General features: G+C 39.7%; 1 protein-coding gene across 1 annotated transcript in view; it reads left to right on the top strand.

The window, feature by feature from the left end:
• Cntn1 (contactin 1) overlaps nucleotides 1–21,373 on the top strand; it is a 132,489-nt gene that overhangs the window by 41,388 nt on the left and 69,728 nt on the right. Inside the window, exon 14 of the mRNA XM_059247464.1 lies at nucleotides 7,063–7,183. Coding sequence (XP_059103447.1) covers nucleotides 7,063–7,183 — 121 coding nt within the window. The remainder of the gene's footprint in view (nucleotides 1–7,062; nucleotides 7,184–21,373) is intronic.

Here is a 21,373-nt window from a genome sequence, read left to right as displayed (position 1 = left end):
CAAAAAACAAAAAACACAAACTCTCGAGTCTTAACTGCCACAACTGCCATTATCATGTTTCCACAATTATTACTGCAAACAATTAATAATAGAAGTCATTATTACTAAAAAAATCTAGATATAAAATTTAATTTTTATTACATGAACTTTCCTATCCAATTTAATTAAAAAAAAAATCCTTTAAAAATCAAGCACGCTTTGATTCCAGCTTGCTATTTCCAGTGATGACCACTAGGGGGGAGCCTTGCATAAGGTTTTAGGATTCATGGTCTGGACAGATTTTAAGTATCAACCTTTTATGAAATGAAGCAAATGCGTCTCATCATCTTTACCAGCACGCCGTGAGATGCTAAGTTTCACTGTAATTCTTTTCTCTGTGGAGTCCCATGAGAATCATGAGGTAAGCAACAAGGCATTACTGTGTATGTCTTGTAAGCATATCACTGAAATGAGACAAAAGACCAAATAACAAAGTTCTATACTTAATGCTATTTCATGTAGTATTTTGCATTAACTTTGCTATTCATTCCCTCAGTTATTTAGTTAAAAACTCACTGAATATTATGCTTTGTGTGGTAATGGCTAGTAAATGTTTTATTTGTGCTTGAACAAAATTCATGTATAGGTAAAATATTAATAAATCAACAGTTGAAATTAACAGTTTAATACATTAATTGATTAAAATAATTTATCTGCATTATACTGTTCTGTGAAGGGATTGTGGCAAGTAATTATCTATTTTCAAAGTCCAGTTATAAAACTACTGCTATTTTTGTTTTCTGATTTAATAGGCACTTACTCTCTGAAAGTAAACATACAGCTAAAATTAATTTTAATTATAATTTATGTTATAACCCTTCTTTTTCTAGAAAGATCTTGAAGTTATCTATGAAGATTTTATATGTATATACATATATATGTAATATACATAAACACTGTGTATTCATAAACACTCTATTCATATGTGTCATTTTTGTCCTTCCTGGAGGCAAACGATGGGCAAAAATTATTTTTAATTGCTGAATTGTTTTCTAAAATTATATTTTGTGTATGTTTGTGAGTGTGGGAACACACGTGCTGTGGCACACAGGTGGAGGTCAGAAGAGAGCCTTCAGGAGTGATTCTCACCTTCCACCCAAGGGCAGGTGAAAAATCTTCCTGTTTTCACAGATGCACTGCATACTGCAGGCTACCTGGCCACTGAGCTTCCATCCAGTTCTGTGTGATGTCTACCATCTCACTGGAGGAATACTTGGGTTACAGAAGCCCACCGCTGCATCTGTCTTTTTATGTGGACTCTAGGGCACAAACTAGGACCACCAGGCTTGTGTGGCTAATGCTCTGACTCACTGAGCCAACAACTCCTTGGTCGATAGCTGCCTACTTTTGAATCATTTCCCTTCCCTTGTTTGGGGGTAGACTCAGTGTCAAAGCCACTGTTTGGATTAAGCCCACCAGGTTCATGGACTCTCTGTACATCCTCCTGATTTCTTTCCTACAATGTTGAAAGTTCATTCTAGCAGGAAGTCACTACAGCTTTGATAAAAATTCAGAGATAGCATCTGAGTTCTTCAGAGGCTCTGTCCAACTTCACCTGACTCCAGGCCATTGTTACACCTCTAAGTCTATGACCCGTGCTCCCTAAACATCTTTGCACCCTGTAAAATGCTACTTTATTAGGTTTCCAAAAACAATTTCTTCAGAGCACTTTTATGAGGATAATGGAATGCTTATGAAGTGCTTGATATCACATCACTGACTATTTTTGATAAATTTTATGATAGAGCAATTGTTTCCCAATTAAAATTCTGTAAGTTGTTTTTCCTCCTTTCTGTTAACAGATCAATTTCAAAATTTAAGTCAGTGATCAGTTTACTAGATACCAAGTTTGAGATGAAACAGTCTAGGGATTTCATTTCTGAGGACAATGCAAAGGTACCTCTACCCTACATGTTTAGTTAGTTTTATATTAAATAGTTTCCAGGTATTTGACGTATGTTCCTTGCAGGAATATTCAGTGAAGTAGATGCTATTGGGAATGCATCAATGTCAGAGGTAGGAAAACTGATGATTAGACAGATGAAGTAAACCAAAGCCAGAAGCCAGAAGGGCTGGTGTCTTCCTGCTGCCCATGATTGTCATCCATCTGGTTGTGCTAGAATATTATGTCTATATCTACTTAAATAATTCTTTGCTTGTTGGAAACACAGCAAGACAGTATTGTTCAACTCATATTGTATTCTAAAATCTTGTTTAATGACCCATTGGCACTCACATTATCCAAATGGCTTTTGTCTTCAGACACTGGTAGCATTCTTTGCAGTGTAAGGCAAGTCAAGCCTGCACAGCATTGGGTGTTAAGTCAGTGGTGATCCAAGGACATCTCCTTCAGTTTTGCAGGGAGTGAGTTTTTAATCTGTGTGCTTGCAGGTGTGAGGATGTGCATTGGCTGTCTGTGTTACAGGTGTGAGGATGTGCATTGGCTGTCTGTCTGTTTGCAGGTGTGAGGATGTGCATTGGCTGTCTGTGTGTTAGCAGGTGTGAGGATGTGCATTGGCTGTCTGTGTGTTAGCAGGTGTGAGGATGTGCATTGGCTGTCTGTGTGTTAGCAGGTGTGAGGATGTGCATTGGCTGTCTGTGTTACATGTGTGAGGATGTGCATTGGCTGTCTCTGTGTTAGCAGGAGTGAGGATGTGCATTGGCTGTCTGTGGGTTTGCAGGTGTGAGGATGTGCATTGGCTGCCTGTCTGTTTGCAGGAGTGAGAAGGCATGTTGGCTGTGATTATCACACCATACCATTAGAAAACAGATTTCTTTCTCTAAGGCAGTTTTCTTTTTCTTTTAAAAAAGGAACTGAAATACGTGAAACAGGGCACTAAAAAGTATTTGGATTTGAGAAACAACTTTTTATACTAGAAAAGAAACAGAGTATTGATCCAGACAAAGCACTGCACTGCTAGACAATCAAGAGAACAGAAAGAGAAGAATTAAATGCAAGCAAAAATGCAGATTTTTTTATTGTTTTAAATGTCACTGTCTCTGATTTCTGTTGAATAAGCAAATGAAGGTTTCCAGAGCTATTGCAAAATGGCATAGAGTCAATAAAGGCGGTTTGAAAATCATCCCGTGGAAGGTTAGAGTTAAGTTATAGCAGAGGGAACCAGACTAGGTCAGTGCAATTCAAAAACAGAGTTGGAGATGGGAACCTTAGCACATGTGGGGAAGCGGGAAGCACGATGCAGCTAATCACCTTAACGTTACACTCCACCAGCTGTCAGCTCACATAACTGCTGCTGGTTTTGCTGCTGCTCTTGTTGTTTTGCTATTTTTTTTTTCCTGGCAGCAAACAATGAGAAAACTGTGCTTTAGAGTTGAACTAGCTCCTTTAAAAAACTGAAATCACAAAGCAGAGACTACAACAGCCCATGCTGCTTCTTAGCAAATTACAATAGTCAGGTCCCTAAACATTGGTTGATGATAGTCTTAATGAATCAAATTAAGCACATACAGCAATAAGACTTTTTTTTTTTTTTTAGTTTTTGGGTTTTTTTTAATATGTTGGGGAATGCATGTGTGTGGAGGGGATTGTCTATAGTATAGCTATATGTACTCATGTATAGTGTATGCATGTGCAGTCTAGAGAACAACTTTGGATCTTTGGATGTCTTTCCTCAGGCACCATAAACTGTTTTATTTAAATTTTTTTTGAGACAGTGTCTCTCACCAGCATGGTGCCTGTAGGTGACGCTAGCTGGGAAGAAAGTTCCAGTACTGGGTTCAGGTATATGCTCCATATTTGTCATTTTTACTTTTTGGCTTCTAAGGATCTAACACACACACACACACACACACACACACACACACACACACACACACTTTAAATTTTTTTTTAGCGGAATTACTTTTCCCAAGAAAATATAATTAAGAACAACAATATACAATAAAGGTAGTAAGGTTGTTCTTAGGAAAATAGTGTGTGTGAGTGTGTGTGTGTGTGTGTGTGTGTGTGTGTGTGTGTAGGTTACTGAATGGCAAAGAACACTACTAGAGGGCGTCTCTCATTCCTTCCTATGGAGATGCTGAGAACTCTGAGGCCAACAGGAACCAATGGAGACCACATGAATCAAGTCATATCCCAGTTGTCCTTCAACTCTAAAACAAAGCTATGGGATTCAAAGCTTTGGTATATTGCTCCTGGTAAAAAAAAAAAAAACTGGTTAGCAGGGAGCTCAAACAAAATTCTCATTGTGTGTTTTCTTTCAAAATGGGCCAGTTGGTCAAAACTGAATTCTCCAGTCATCAGTCTAGTTTGTGTAAACACTTCCAGGCAACCCCCAAAAGGATCTCTTAGTAATTACAGCTCCCCTTACATATGTGAGTGTTTAAATGTTTGATGGTATGCCTTACTGAGTTTTTTAATATTTAAAAAGTTAGACTCAGGTCATTAAGATGAAGCATTATTAACAGCAGCATCAATTTAAATATTGAATATGAGAGAATTGGTGTTAGTTGTATGTGTGAAAAAATAGTTTGTGTTCATTGAAGAGAACGGCCCTTCCTTTGAGATTCAAGATACGGTCATTAAAAAGTTACAGGGGCGTTAAGTTGTGTGATCATCGTGATGCCGGTATTCTCAGTGCTCAGCACTAGACAGAGGGATATCAGTAGAAAAGACGCCAGGCAGCTAAAGAGTGAGACAAAAGAGTGACAGCGAGAAGTTCATTACATGAGTGAAATCAGTCGGTGTGGGATTTAACTGTACTATTTTGCCACTTCACATGTTTTAAACTTAAAAAGGAAAGTAACTTAATATAATATCCGTGATGTCCAACTTCTACATATGAAGGAAGGAAGTTAGACCCGGCAATGAAAAGATTGCCTTGGGGTTGATCAAAAGTTGTATCTTTCTTACAGGGTTCCAGCTCAGAGTGTGTCTGTGCATGCAAAGCCTTTCAGCAGGCTCCAGAGTCACCCCACAGCTCCTACTGAACTCCTGCTGTTAGAGGAGTCTGTGGACGCTGTCAGCGTGTGAGGCTGCCCGTGGTGGGCCTGTTGCTGTTAGAGGAGCCTGTGGAGGCTGTCAGCGTGTGAGGCTGCCCGTGGTGGGCCTGTTGCTGTTAGAGGAGCCTGTGGAGGCTGTCAGCGTGTGAGGCTGCCCGTGGTGTACCTGCTGTAGCTGCTAACAAGCCAAGAGCAAAGAAAACTCTTGCTTCGTGGATAGCACATTTATTAGACATATTTAATAATTTCTGTTTACTGACTACATGCTTTAAATGGCATGCCTTTTTTCAGCCTTGTCAATTTCAAAAGAGCAAAACATGCTTTGTGTTAACTGTGTTGTTTTTTTTTTTGGGGGGGTGTTCTTTATGAGTCGATTTGTTCATACAGCTTAGTAATATTTTAATTTTTCTTTACTTATTGCAGTAATTATTTTGCAGTTGGTGTATGGTGGAGGAGGAAGCCAGGGGTGGGCATTTGTATGTTGAAAGTCTTTAGACTTACATTTGGGAGACTTCTAAGTGGTCAACCACATGTACACGCTGGAATATCCCCGAGTTTTGCTGTCACAGTTTCCAGGATGTGATTCAACTCTCCCCATCTGAAGGGTGGAATTTGTGATTCGGCCAAGCTGTGGCTTTTCGTGAAAATAAGCAAGCGTTCGCATCTAATTTGTGGCTAGAATGTGCTGAGACCCATGACCTTCGCTTGCTTTGTAAGCGTTCTCTCAACCACCACGAGCCCTGGCCTCTCCTGAGGCTGGAAAGTGTTAGCTGCTCTTAAAAATGTCGGAAAATATTTTATACATGCGCAGTATACCAGAAAGGATATGGATATCTTCCCTCTGGGTTCCCTCTGTAGAGTTTCAGCACCGTGCCTTCACCAGATAGAGAGCAGCCAGTCTGCATGTTGATGTTCTTAAAATCCTTACACAAGCCTGTCACTGCCTACTCAGGCTCTAGTTTTTAAGACAGAGCTGATTCTTAATTGGCTGAAGTTTATGCTTCTACTGGGCGTGATCAAAATGTGGCCAGGATGTTGGTAGCTTTGACTCTACACCTTGTCAGCCACATAAAGAGTACAAATGTTTGAAGATGAGTCCAGCAGAGAACTCAGCACATGGTAGAGCCTATGGCCAAGCAGAACCTACATACATACATACAAACATACATGCATACATACATACATACATACATACACACACACACACACATGTATTCCCAGTGTGTGTGTGTTTGTGTGTGTGTTTGTGTGTGTGTATGTGTTCTTAATACTGGGAATAGTCTTGAACAAGACCCAAATCCTTGTGTAGATTATAATTTGATGCCAAGTTATATTATAGTAGAATCAGCATCCATTTTACCATTTTGATAGTTCTATAAGTTCTTAGCATCTTTGTAAGATGAATCATGGAACAACTTGAATTTGGTCAATTTACTCAGCTTTCCAAAACTAAATTAACAGTTCTCAGTCATGAAACATTTATTTACTCACATTGATAGCACTAAGATTCTTAGATGCTGACTTTTTTTTTTATTCAAAGTACCAAGTAACATTATATGAACTGAATAGGTTATATTTAGGAATATATATATATATATATATATATATATATATATATATATATATATATATATATATATATACACATGTGCAAGCAATAACAATTAGTGATAAAAAAAGAGGCCATGAATATGGAGGAGAGTGGGGAGGGGTACATGGGAGGGCACAGAGGGAGGAACGATAGGGGTAAAGTAATAATTATATTATAATGTCAAAAATAAAACATGAAAAGCTACTGATCAACTGAGTCCATCCCTGGCATCTCTTTGCTGTTGCTCTTTGATGGAATGCCAAGGACAGTGGAGCCCCAAAGGGCTGGAGTTATGTTTCTTTAGTTTCCAATTGGAAAGCTGAGGCTCAAGCAGAAGCTGAACAAAGATATGCACTTGGCAGGTCTAGTCCAGATGCTTCCTAGTAGGAGAAAGCAGTCTACCTCCACATCCTAAATGCTGTGTGGTTAATGGGCACACACTGACTGAACATTCCTGCTTTCGCTCATAGCTCGATGCCAATGGGGAACTGCTCATCCGAAATGCCCAGCTGAAGCATGCAGGAAGATACACATGCACGGCGCAGACCATCGTGGACAATTCTTCAGCTTCGGCTGACCTTGTTGTCCGAGGTAAGAGTGGCCAAAAATTCCAATGAAAAGGAACCCCCAGGTATTTGACATTTGTAATTTGAACAGTCTTCTGGTAACCCTGGATATTCAAATCCTTGTGTGTTTATCGTACCGTTCCACACTGCAGATGTGTTTTTGGCTTCCTCCCCACAGATCGGGATGGCTTACACCAGAAAAGTAGTAAAAGCCCTCACTCTGTTTGTGTCGCTGGCCATGTGTCTTTTAGGAAGTTACACCACAAGCCTCTTAGTGACCATGCTTCAAGCTAAACACTCGCCAAGCTTCTCATTTCCTTCTAATGGTTTTCAGTGTGTGGTATAGTACAATTACCTCTTTCTTTTAAACTGGGAAAGAAAAATGGTGGACATTACTTACCTTAACCACAAATGTGAAATATTTGTCATGATTGTCACAGGACTAAAATGTGGGTTGGTGCATTACCATGTTGCTATTTATTGCTTACTTTCTTGCTACTGCTTTTGCTGGTGTAGGTGATGTAATTGAGAAGGAGATGGAATATGTGTGTATAGCAAATGTAGTGTCTTTGCCCCTCTGCTGTGGAGGAGGATGACTTAGAGAGATAGATAGCTGTGGACTGCCATTCACTGGTCCTCTGCCTGCACAAGGAAGGCACCCCTCTTAGCTTGGCTGCGGACTCTACACCTTAATGTAGTCCCATTTCTTGTAACCAACTCTAAATATCTAGCAGCTCACAAAATGCCTTAGTATTTCCACATCTATTCTTTGATCCAGTATTCCTTTACTGTTCTCTCTCTGTCATTTGCTGCCCACATTTTACCACCCGTCAAGGAAGCCTGCTCAAGTATTTGTTTAGGATTTCACTGGTGGTTCATACATGAGCTCTTCTCCAAACCTTTAGAATGTCTGTACTTTTACATCAGCCTGCGCATAACTGCATTATTGTCTACTATAAAATTCATATGCATTTTGAATAATATTTAGTAAGTCACATAAGCCTTTGAAAATTTCATGACTCCTTTTTTTCTTAATACGTTTTTAAAAATTTTACACTTATTATATTTTAATATTTAAATATTATTTAAGTGCCATTTTTGTGACAAATTTTGAAAATGAGTCAAATACTTAGTAAATAAAATATTTGGGGCTTGCTATACTGAATTCCCTCTACAGATCCATGTGAAAGTGATGCTCCCCAGGATTACACCCTTCTCAATTCTCCTTGAGAACAGTGAAAACACAGAGAGAACTCTTGACCAACACGAAGCAATGCTGAAAACCCTTCAGTCTCGCGAAGGGGTAGCAAGGACCTGGCTGAAATTTCTTTGTCCAAATAAACTCATTTATCCATTCCACAGATCATCTATCACAAATTAATAAAATAAAAACCCAATATCCACACAGTCCCAGGTTAACAGAACTTCACATGGGTTCAGCCTCTCCATTCAGAGTATATTGTTCTTTGAGACGTTGACTACTTGCACAAGTTATCTGTAAAAGAAACAAGTCTACTTTTCTTTCTAACCAGACACTAGCTACAAGTACACTTTTGGCAGAATCCTAAATAAGGATCTTATTAAAAATCAGTTAGCATATTTTAAGAATAAGAATTAATGTTGCTCCAGGGTTCATGTTGTAATGCTTGGACATCATTGTTCTCAAGATCATGGTAAGAGCATCATGGTGATATTAGCATACACTGTAGAGGGTGTTTTATGTACACACACATGCTTAGTAATTAATAATCACCCATTGTGCATATTTTTACAGAGCCCAAACTAATTTTAAAAAGATGCTATAATCGGTAGTATGTGGACATTTAAAACAGACACTTTTTTTTTTCTATAGCAGATTTTGGTTCTAGGGAGAAATGTACTTGGCAAGAGCCCAGCAAGTGCATGCAGGAGGTGCATGGTGCTGCATGTAAGGCCCTGGCAGTGCTGCATGCTTCATGGGGGAATGAAGGGGATGCTGCATGGGGAATGAATAATGCTCAGTCACAGTCATTCCAGTGATAGAAAGATGTCTATTGTATGTAACAAGTAAATAGACTACATTCTTTGGAGCTGATGTAAATCACAGTGTAAACACTGCAGGCCTTCTGAATGCTTTATACATTTGGATTAGAGGGTGAAGGGATAAACAGTTCTTGATATTGTATCTGAGAAAACTGATGATGTTCTTATTAATGTATCCATCTAATTGTACTTTTGCATCTAGCTCAGGAAGTCATAAGCTGTGTAATTACTTATTTCATGGAAAAGTACAAAATCCTACCAACTACATGCTTAGAGTATAAATTTGAGTAGGTATGACGGCACAATGCCTTTAATCTCAGCAGAGTGAGAGGCAGAGGCAGGTGGAACTCTGAGTTCCAGCGTGGCTTGGTCCACATAGACTGTAAGTTGCATTTGGAACACCAGTGTGCACTCAGTACTTTAATAACAAACACCTGCCGGGCGGTGGTGGCGCACGCCTTTAATCCCAGCACTCAGGAGGCAGAGCCAGGCGGATCTCTGAGAGTTCGAGGCCAGCCTGGGCTACCAAGTGAGTTCCAGGAGAGGCACAAAGCTACACAGAGAAACTCTGTCTCGAAAAACCAAAAAAAAAAAAAAAAAAAAAGAATAACAAACACCTATTTCTCAAAACATAATGGAGTGTATAGCAGTCCACTCTCACCTGAAGTTTTGCTTGCTATGGTCTCAATTACCCAAGATCAATAACATTCTAAATATAATTAATAGGTAACTTCAGATATAGGTAATTCATGGTCTTTAAATAGTATATTCTTCTGGGTAGCACAATGAAATCACATGTACCCCATTCCATCCTGCCTGGGATGTGAGTCATTCTTTGGTCAGTGTAGCATATTGTATAGCAGCAGTTCTCAAACTATAGGTTGCAACCCCTTTGGGAGTAGGATGACCCTTTCACAGGGGTCATGTCAGACCATCAGAAAACATAGATATTTACATTACAAATCAGAATAGTAGCAAAACTACAGTTATGTGGTAGCAATGAAAATAATTTTATGGTTGGGGGTCACCATGACATGAGGAACTGTGTTGAAGGGCCTCAACATTAGGAAGATTGAGAACCACTGTTGTATAGCCTGCCCACTGGGTAGTTGCTTGTAGCCATTTGTTGTATTCAAATAACCTTTATTTTACTTAATAAAAGTTCCAAAGCACAATGTTTCATCACACCATAACTTCATAATTTTGTATTAGTTATTAATCTATTTGTGTCCCTAAGTCCTAAATTAAACTTCATCATAAGTACATGTGTACATAAAATTTTCATGTAGGATTAATATGTGATGCTATCTGCAGTTTCATGTATGCCCCGTGGGTCTCAGAATGCATCTTCTGTGGGCTGGCACACTACTGCTTCTATCTAGGGTAGACATTACACGTGAATAATAGTTCACTGGGTTTAAGAGGGACTAATAGCAATTCATATTCAGGTAACCAGGATTTGAAACATAGAAGTAGTGCCATTAGATGTAATTAACATTGTCGGGAGGAAGCTCTTTCCTCTGAGGAGTATAAGAGAAGTTTTGATAACATGATGATTAATATGTAAATTATTATTCTATATCAGAAGACTGAAGCAACAAAAGCACAAATATTAAAACATAAGAAAGAACATGAGTCTCTCTCTCTCTCTCTCTCTCTCTCTCTCTCTCTCTCTCTCTGTGTGTGTGTGTGTGTGTGTGTGTGTGTGTGTGTAAACCCCAGAGGAATACCTACCCGAGATGTTCTTTTTCAGGAACTACCTACTTTGTGTTTTTGAGACAGTGTCTCCCACTGACTTGGGAATTGCCTGATAGGCTAGGTGATTGTCAGCGAGCCCCAGGGATCCAGGGAGACAGCTGTCTTCGCCTTCTTGCCTCTGGGATTTTAACTGTGTTCTACAACTCCCAGATTTTTATGCATATACTGGGAATTGTGCCTGTGCAGCAAAACTTTACAGAATGTAGACGTTTTTAAACCTGTATTACCTTGAAAAAAATGAATGTAGAGCAGAAAATGTTGGTGCCCCACAGCTTGTGTGCATTTATGTGTGTATGTATTTGTGTGCACTTGTATCTATAATGAAAGAGTGAGTGCATGCATGAAGCTTCATGAAAGTTGTATGTATCAGAAAATAGAGCATGCTTTTAATTATTAGTTTCAATTAAGTTTAGAAGGGACACAATTAATTAAATCTAAATGCCTTTATATAGATCTATTATTGATTACCATAGCACAATACCTGAACTAGGAGAGTGTATAAAGAAAGCAGGTTCATATACATCATAGCTTACGAGGCTGGAAGCCTGACACTGTCATTGGCTCAGCTCTCCTGAGCAGTGAAGGACACAGATAACATGGAAAGGCATATACCAATCTCACTCTTGCGTATGTGTAACTTGTAACATGAGAATGATATCAAAACAACAGAAAGCACTCTCCAAGGCCTAATATCTGATGATATGCCCTATTTTGTAAAGGTTCCACCATTGGGAAACCAAACTTCCCACAGGTAAAGCCTCAGGGAACCATACAAACTGTATCTAAAACCTTAGCTGCTTCTAAACAAACACTACAGGTGACTGTAACTTGGGATCCATCACATGGATCTAAGCATTCTACTTAGAGGAAACTGTTCTGCATGTTGGTTAGGCCCAAGGCATAATGAAAAAGGCAGCATTGTTGACTGAAAACAGCTCATCAAAATGGCACCCGTATCTAGGCAGAGGACATCATCTGTTGTAAAACACTGCAGCGCTTGAATGCATGTAAACACCAATTCTGTATAAAATGGCTTAAAGGAGAGACCAGAAACCATTGTACAGAATCTGATTCACCAGCTCTGCTCAAACTGGAAACCAGGGCTTGTACAGTTTCCCCTCTTCCAAAGCCACCTTTTCTATCAGTTCTGATGTCCGTGTTGGAAATATTTCTGCTAAGCTTATGCAGGATAACAATTATCTCTCTAAGAGGCTTTGTACTTCAAATAGTATGCTCCCAGAAGTTCAATAGACAAAATTCAAGATGTGGATAAACTCTGGCAAAAAGAGAATATTACTCGAAGGCAGAGTCTTCCACTCATCTCTCCTCATGGTCCCAACAAACAGATAAATAAAACATGAAACTATGTAAAGCACATACACCAAGTAACTAAGGCAGCACGTGGCATTAAGAGAGTCAAGAGGGAGAACTGAAAAACAATACAACTCAAGTCAAGAGTTCAGAGGACAGTGACTGAAATCCAATGTAAAATAATCATTCTGAAATTAGGAAATTATTCACAGTCAAAATGGCGCCAACCAATAAGCTATAAAAATTCAGTAGTTAGGAGGGAGAGGAAACTCCTTTAGTGATGTAAAAACACAGTCGTTGAAAATAGAAATCCAGATAGACAGTGTCTCAGTGACAGACAAGCAGTGGGTTAGAAAGCTGGAGGTTACAATTGATAAAATTTTATTTCGGCATAGAGGCTCAAAAAGAAGACATTCAGAAGAGATAAAGGCATTACATACATAGCTGAGCCCTTGAAATGTATCTTTGGGCTTAGGTACTTGGGGAGCTGAGGCAGGAGGATGACTTGAACTGAGAACTTTGACACCAGCCTTTCAAATATTGTTAGACTCAAACTCAAAAAATTTGGAAAAGATGCTGAGGATATAGTGGGAAATTCTTGTTTTTCAATTAAATTAACAAGGAAAAAAATAAATTAAAGGAGAAATAGAAACACATTCCAAGATCTGATGTAGACAGGTTTGTGAAGGTCAATGACAAGCAGGATCCCTCCTGTTCAAGAATCACAAAAGATAAGTAAAAATAAATACAACTCCAGAAAACCAAACATAAACGCAGTGTTCTGCAAGTAATACCAGTGAAAAGAATCTTCTTTACAAAGACGCAACAGTACATGAACAGTGGGTTATTGGGTAGCAATAATAACAAGATGACTGGGATGCTGGCCCACAAGATGGCCCCCAGTGACTCTTGTTTCCTGCCTCAGCAACCTGGATGTGAACTCTGTCATGCTTGTTTACTCTGTGGGTGAGCAGAAGCGATGTTTCAGTCTCCGCTGAAAGCTGCCATATCAGAAACAGATGTCAATGGCCCCTTGGAGAAGTCTACAAGAGGAGGAAACGTGCTTCCCCAACGCCCCAAGCTGATTTACCAGTGACTGGAGTGAGCCATTGGGGGCATAGGATTATGGCTGGCATCTCGGTTGCAGCTTTCAACTACCCAGAGAAACTGATCAAGAACCATTCAGCTCAGACATTAAAGAATAATTCATCCACCCACTGACACTGTGAGAGATAGCAGTGCTCCTGGTCTTTAAGCTGCTGGGTTTGGGGATAATTTGTTATGAAGCAATATAGGACTAATACAGCAATGGAGTATTCCCAATAAACATGCTGAAAGAAAAAATAACCATCTACTATGGACTTGTCTACACAATGAGGAAGGAGCTATATCAAGACAAGTAGAAACAGTTCATTCCCCCATGAAACCAAATGACCCACTATGAACCTGGACAGAAGATGTGAACAGACATCTCACTGATGAGAACATATAGAAATTGTAAATAAACACGTGAAAAGTGTCTCCCGATTGCATCCATGTCAGGTTTGAGTTGTGACCTTGCACTTCAGATTTATGAAAGGTCGTCCTGGTGGGGAAGTAGAGGATGTGCTAATTTTCATTATTTTTCGTAGTTGCTTGTGAATCTGTAATTACCTCGTAACAAAATTTCAAAACCACCGAACCTAAGATACCAACCACTGTAATAGAGATACATGGAGTGTGTGCAGCCATCCTAGAGGTGACAGCCACTGAACTGCCTTCTATGAGGGGAGATCCAGTTAACCCCACACATGGCAGATGCAGGGTGGGGCTAACAGTTTGGGGAGCAGACTTGATGAGTTACTGAAGTCTCTACCCCTACCCTGGAGGCCTCTTCTCTTCTCCTTCATACTTCCCAGGATCTTTAGGTAAACAGCAAATACTTGTTTAGATAATGTCACTATGGGATGCTTTGGATCCACAGCATTCTGTGGCATCCAGATGTTGAAATGGCCTGGTGTGCCAAGTCTGTTTAAGGAACAATCTACCCAGCCAGCTGTGTATTTAGGGCTATTGTCCTCACAAATCCATGGTAGTTAGTTTGCCAGTCATATCACCTTGTTCACAAAGTGTACTTTTGGGATGGTTTGAAACACACATAGTTTAGGATAGTTTGAAAAGAAAATACTGCCTGTCCTCTAGCTTGTCCAATGAGACAGAAAGAGACATCACTCAGTGGGTGCTTGAACAGTTGTTGGTGATGTTGGAGAGACTCCTCTGTGCCGGGTGGGAAACCGTGTGCTTTTCCCTGGAAGGCAGGAGGCAGGGGACCAGGAAATAATCCGACTACGGTGGAAAGGCTGACTGAACTCTGCCCTACAATAGTACAGTTTAAGTCCAATATTGACACACTAAAAATAAGACAAGATTAGCTCTAAAATCCTTTAAAATCACAGAGCCACTCACCCTGCGTCTCCCTGACAAGGGAATCCAACCAAACAACAAAACAAGATTAATGAAGATTAATGAAAGGAAAAGATAAGCAAAATCTCTCAGAAGGAGCACAATGGAAATGTTGAAATGATCCTGCAGAATAATAGCATTCTAAATATAATAACATTGACATTGTTTTTAGAATATTTCACTGAAAGTTTTTTTTTTTTTTTCCTTGAGAAAGGTACTGACACTAATCAGAAACAATACAGAGTCAGTGAAAAAAGCAATTTAAGAATCAACCTTAGCCGGGCGGTGGTGGCGCACGCCTTTAATCCCAGCACTCAGGAGGCAGAGCCAGGCGGATCTCTGTGAGTTCGAGGCCAGCCTGGTCTACCAAGTGAGTCCCAGGAAAGGCGCAAAGCTACACAGAGAAACCCTGTCTCGAAAAACCAAAAAAAAAAAAAAAAAAAAAAAAAAAAGAATCAACCTTAAAGCAGAGATGTGGGCTGTTTCCTTTTACAGTGTGAGACCTGGAACTCTAAGGAGTAGTGAGGGAATGAAGGCAGGACAGACACACAGACAGAGAAGAGCTGGATCCGGTAGTCTGGGCTCTCTGGTGAAGAAGCTGCAGTTCCCAGGCAGCTCCTCGTCATCATATACAGTGGAACAGGGAGGCAGAGTTATTGCATACAGCTGGGGAGGGGCTCCATAGTCTTCCTGGGAGCAGTCTCTGTGCAGGAGCAGTCTTCTGCATTAAACATCTGGGAAGAGAAAGCCACAGTGGATATTGCTGCACACGCTGTCAATATTTATACTTGGACCTGAGGAAGGTTTTGCCATCCTTCTGAACCTCACCTGGGAAGGCTTTGCCACTCCCATAGTGCTGAGGCATTCTTCCTTGGCATGGCTGTACTGTGTCAACAATGCACATTCCCCAAGGACTTCACTTATACTGGGTGACCTCCGCTCCCCACAGGTGTGTGTAACATAGTCAAAGTATTGGAAAATGCTTACTATTGAGATGCTTACAGTGAAAATTGTTTTGTATTAATTTAAAAAAACACTGTTTCACTTTAGATATTTTATACTTCTCACAAAAATCTACCCTAAGAACATTGCTATAAATTTATGTCTCCCTGATACTTGCCTTGTAAAAGAAAATATGCCTCCTGTGGCAGTGACAAAAACCGATAACTTGGAAGCAGGAAAATCTATTCTCAGTCTTGATCTCACACCTTTCAGTCTCTGATCAGTTGGGTTCATTGTCTGACCAGTTTCAAGACAGACTATCACCCCAGGAAGCACAAGAGAAGGCAACCTGCATATCTCATGGCAAGTGGGAACAAAGAGACGCGAGGCTGAGGCCCCCATACCCCTCAGTGTATGCCCCTAATAATGGAACTTCCTTCCACTAAGCTCTGCCTCCTAGGAGCCCCACTTACCACCCCCAATAGATTCAGAGCTTGGTGACCAAGCCATGAGAACCTAAATTACAAGCTCATGAGCATTTCTGGTTGCTTCATCAAGTGAGGGAGTGAAGAGAGTGAGTCATTCCTGTGAATATCTTTAAAGCATTGTGGGGGTTAGTAAATCCAACCTTATTTGCCCTCAGTTACTTCCTCTTCTCAGTGACTTTACTCCTTATTGCAAATAAGTTACAAAATAAAAGTAACATTGAAAGGGGGGTGGCTGTTTTGGTTCACAATTCCAGGGTATAGTCTATCATGGTGGGAAAGTCATTCCACCAAGCGTGGAAGGCATTTAGGCAGGAGCAGGAGATGGCTGGTCATGTGACATCCACAGCCAGGAAGAAGGGAGGGAGGAATACTGGTGGTGTTCAGCTGATTTTCTCCTTTTTATGCAGTTCAAAGCCTCAGCACACGGGATGGTATGGCCTTCAGTTAAGGTGGAGCCTCCCTCCTCAATGGCCTAATCTAGATAAACCTCCTCAGGAAGGCTAGAGGTTTTGTATCCCAGGTGACTCTAGGTTGTGTCAACTTGACAACCAAAATAAACTGTCAAATTTACTGGTCACTAACTTTTAGGTTATTTAGGATTCTAAATGGAAAATCAGGGCTCTTGTGTAATAGTGAAGGAAATGGGGCTCAAAAATCTTTTAAATTTTCTAGAGTATTTTGAGTTAGGTCAAAAACTAAATTCCTGTAGTATTTGGCATGAATATTTAATTGTCTTCAAGAGCCCTTACATCTGATTTATCATTGTTAAATAATCAAAAATGGATTTATACTAAAAATATTATTAAAGCTTGGCAGGCTGAAATTATTCCAAAGGAACTCCAGATCAGTCAGTTTAATCATCAAGAAGTTGGGGAGAACAGGCACACAGGTTTCATGTAACACACATGTCAAATGAGGAGTGTAGGTATACATACAACTTCATATAACACACACACACACACACACATACACACACAAACACACACACAGACACACACACACACTACACACTACACACACACACACACACACACACACACACACACACACACCATGGACAGAGACCTAGGTAAGAAATAAACATGTAAAGGCGAAAAGAACAGTGAAATTAAAGAGGTAGCTTTTTTCAAATATCTGAGCCAGAAAAATACGCGTTCACCTCAGAGACTTGGATGACAGCCTGAGCTTTCCACTTGCTTTGGCCAAGGAACTCTGGCCACAGAGACAGAGCAGAGGTGCTGTCTCATCAGCCTTACAGGACTGAGACAGCAGAATGGTCCTCGCTGCCCACACTGGCTGGAAGGAGGACCAGCTAGGCGCCATTCTGAAGCCTTTTGACCCAGCTCCACATTAAACCACAGCTACGCTGGCTATTAATAGTGAAACTGGCCCAGAAATTAAGCATTTCCCCTTCCTTCTGAGAATCAACTCATTCAGGTCAAGAAAATGCTATTGAGAGCAGCTCTCCACAGCGGCTCCTACGAAGGCTGGACTTTGGAAATGAGTACCAGTCTGGTCAGAATAAGCATAGGATGGAGAAAATGGCTGGCTACTTAAAATTAGAACCTACAGTTTTATTTAATATATTCTTAAAAACACAAGAAAGGATAACTTTTCCAAGTACGACTATGATTTAAAATCCATTAGCTGTTAGATTATATTCCTCAGTGGAAGCTGAATGAAAATGACTTACTTTCAGGCTCTGTCTTTGAGAAACTGGTCAGATTTTGATGAACTGGGATTTCTCATTGCTCTGTGGTTGATCTGTGGTGCCCAACTTCCTTTTAAAGTAATCAAGAACCAGAAAAAAGAAGCAGTCAAGAACCTCGGGGACCTGTGGGTGTTCAGTCTCCACTATAGTGCTAAGACATATTTTGCTTCTGTGTGTGTCCTTACTGTACAGTAATGCCAAATTAAGTTGAAGATTATGTAAATTACATGCATTTTAGAGCAGGCACAGATAATGAATGGCACCTAAAAGTCCTGCAGCTAAATAGAGTAAAGGGAACCATGGGGTTCCAGCCCCTTTATAGTCCCCTCCTAGGGTCCAGGAAGAATCTACAACCAGCTGATAATTAATCTTTGATGACAGGAAATGAATCTATGTATACAAAACTCCTTAGTCTATACACTTTATTATTCTGTATCAATTCTCTCTCTACACAGCTTCTATTCTGCTCTCATGCCTAGCTCCTTTCTTGCCTGATTTCTCTCTACATTTATCTGCTGTCCCCTCTATGTTCTATCTTAATTCTCTCATCTTAGTTTTGCCCCATCTTGATCTTTCTCATCTTGTTCTTACCCATCTCATTCTTCCCCATCTGGCTCTTCCTCATCTTCCATCTTGTCCTCAAGTTCTCTCCTCTAAATCCTCCTCTCAGTCTCCTTATACCTCTCAGTTCTTCCAAGGCTCTGAGGTATTCAGTTATAAACCCAAGCAATAGCAATCCTCTGGTTTGCAAGGTCACCAGACTTGAATTCTTACAAGGTCATAAAGGCAAATAAGAGTTTTTCTCAGGCAGCAACCATCAGGCTTTCTTTTATAACCCAAAAGGGGAGTGGTAAAGGAGGAGGTCAACTGAGAACTAATGATTAGTTAGTCTATCAAAAAGGGTATTTATGTGCTCGATCTACATTTCTAGAAGTGGTTAGGTAAAAATGTTAGGAGTCTATAATGTTAGTAAGGCTGTATAAGAGCCTTATAGGAGACTGGCATTGTTTCCATAAGGGTGTTACCATAGTTCAGGAGATCGTTTGGCCTTGGATGCTTGGTAGGAGTTCTTGGAAGCACACATAGCATACAAGAAAATCACTGTAGGAACAAGCTAATATATATATATATATATATATATATATATATATATATATATATATATATAAAGCTAAAATATCACCAAGATTCCTTAAGCCATGGCTTGACCTTCGGAAAGGTCCTTGACCTTTCCAAGTATTAGCTTTTGTCATAGTAGCTGGATTCCATTACATTTTCCTGTGGCTTGCAGCAACAGAGGTCAAGTTGATCACCTTGAGAAAATAATTTCAATTATGCTGACAAATAATTGTTTTTGTAACTCCAATCTTTATATTATGATGACACAGACTGAGAATATGAAATAAAAGCAAAGATATATGATAACATAATTTAGTGTATATGATTCCATGGTATATTGTGATGGATGCATTAGGCACCATGTATCAGATGCTTTGGCAGTATAGGTACTTAGCAGAAGAGAAAGGCTTGAATCAAGGCAATCAATCGGATGTCAACTCTCAATGCAGATTGACTATTGTAACACAAAACAATGGAACACCGATTCAAATAATGTTGGTGAGATAGGTAATCAATGTGGAAATCCAGATGAAAGCCCTTTTCTATTTTTAAAAATATTTCTTCTATAGAAAGTCACCAAACAGATTTGGCAGCTTTATTACTACCCATAACATAGGCATGGTTGGCCTAATAACAAAGGAAAATTCTGATAATTTATATTTTTCTGCTATGTACCTTAATGCAGATACAAATACAAGAGCAGAAATAGTAAGTAGTGTTACAGCTTCATTTTACAATCTTCTCTTTGGCCCCCAAACACTTAAATTTTGATCCGTTTTTCTGTAATTTTTGTTTTGTTTTGTATTGTTTACAACATACAGTTCACGTAGTTTAAAGTCATGAGGCTGGAAAGTTTGATCTGCAGGTAAAAGTGCACATTTTTCTTCCAGAGGACCTGAGTTTGATCTCCAGCATCCATGTTAATTGGTTCTTAACATCTTATTACTCCAATTCTAGGGGATCTGACATTTCTGGCCTCCTCAGGCAACATCACTCATGCACATAACCACACACAGACATGCACACATTCATGAAATAAAAAGAATAATTCTTTAAGCATAAGCATTCAAAGTGAGGAAGGGAGATAGCTCAGTTCGTAAAGGGCTTAAGAATCTAAATTCAGAGGGCTTGGGGGGTGGGGGTGGTGGTGCACTGTTCCAAGACAGGCTCCAAAGCTACACAGGGAAACATTGTCTCAAAAAACTTCAAAAAAAAAAAAAAAAAAAAGAATTCAAGTTCAGTCTCCCGAACCTAGATTTATAAATGCAGGGGTGACAAATTTCATTTGTTTTCTCAATGCTATGCAGTCTCAGAGGTAGATCCCTGGAGTTCATTGGTCAGCCTGAGAACTCTAGTTTGTGAGTTCAAGGCCAGTGAGAGACCCTGTCTCAAAAAAGAAATGGGTCCTCTCCACACACACATTACACACACACACACACACACACACACACACACACACACACTTTTTTAAATGTTTCAAATTACAGTGTACAAATCTACAGGACTTCTATATAAAATTTCCTACATATACTTTACAAAATTCCTGTGATAGATAGTACTGGGACTATTAATCTTACTTCATTGGCAAAAGGAATTTTAGGAAAATTTCTCAACTGCCACAGTATAATAGCACCAGAATATGACAGAGGCTGATTTTCCAAAATTCAAATATTGAATTCACCTTTCTCTCCTTTATATTTAATTTTCCCAAATGAACAAATTACACAACAAACTTTTGAAGTATTAATCTCTATCAATGTTGGGACACATTCTTTATATAAACTGGATCAAATTATTCTCCCAAGTGCCACAAGTTACTAATAATCCAAAATGAAGATAAATGGTACAGCAGTGTGAGTTATTTAAAATGGTAATTTCATTATCAAAATCTCTTTTCTATTCATTGTCTTGAACAGAAGAAGAAAAAGGCATCAGCCAGACCAGATTGTCAAAAACCATGGGAGATATTGCTTATGTAAAATCCCTTTGGAGCAAAACCATTTTTTCTTGTGGAGGCTGCCATGTTTAGTTTTGAGAAAGTGCATTTCTGTCCTGGGGATGACATCTGCATGCTAGCTTCTACCCCCAACATACCTTTCTGACCCTGGCCCTGGATCTCCCATTGCTTCCTAGCTACACGAAGACAGGGAGGCACTTGGACAAAGTTTTTACCTGTTAACTATTACTGGGATTAAATGTATGATACACTGAGGGGAAGAAGGAATGTTTAAGGTTAGACAAGTGATTCTAGAATTTCTCTTGGTGTCTACAGAGGCAGATTTTTCACAGCTGGTACCCTCTACTTTCTCTCAAAGTGATATTAGGATCCCACCAATGTGAAGTTCACTTTGTGTTGGGACTTCCCCATTGGATAAGAACAGGAAGGCATGGGTCTTAGACTTTTCCCTGTCACAGTGCTTTT

This window comes from Peromyscus eremicus, chromosome 20 (assembly GCF_949786415.1).
Source record: "Peromyscus eremicus chromosome 20, PerEre_H2_v1, whole genome shotgun sequence".
Lineage (NCBI taxonomy): Eukaryota > Metazoa > Chordata > Mammalia > Rodentia > Cricetidae > Peromyscus > Peromyscus eremicus.
This window is presented reverse-complemented; position numbering and strand designations above follow the sequence as displayed.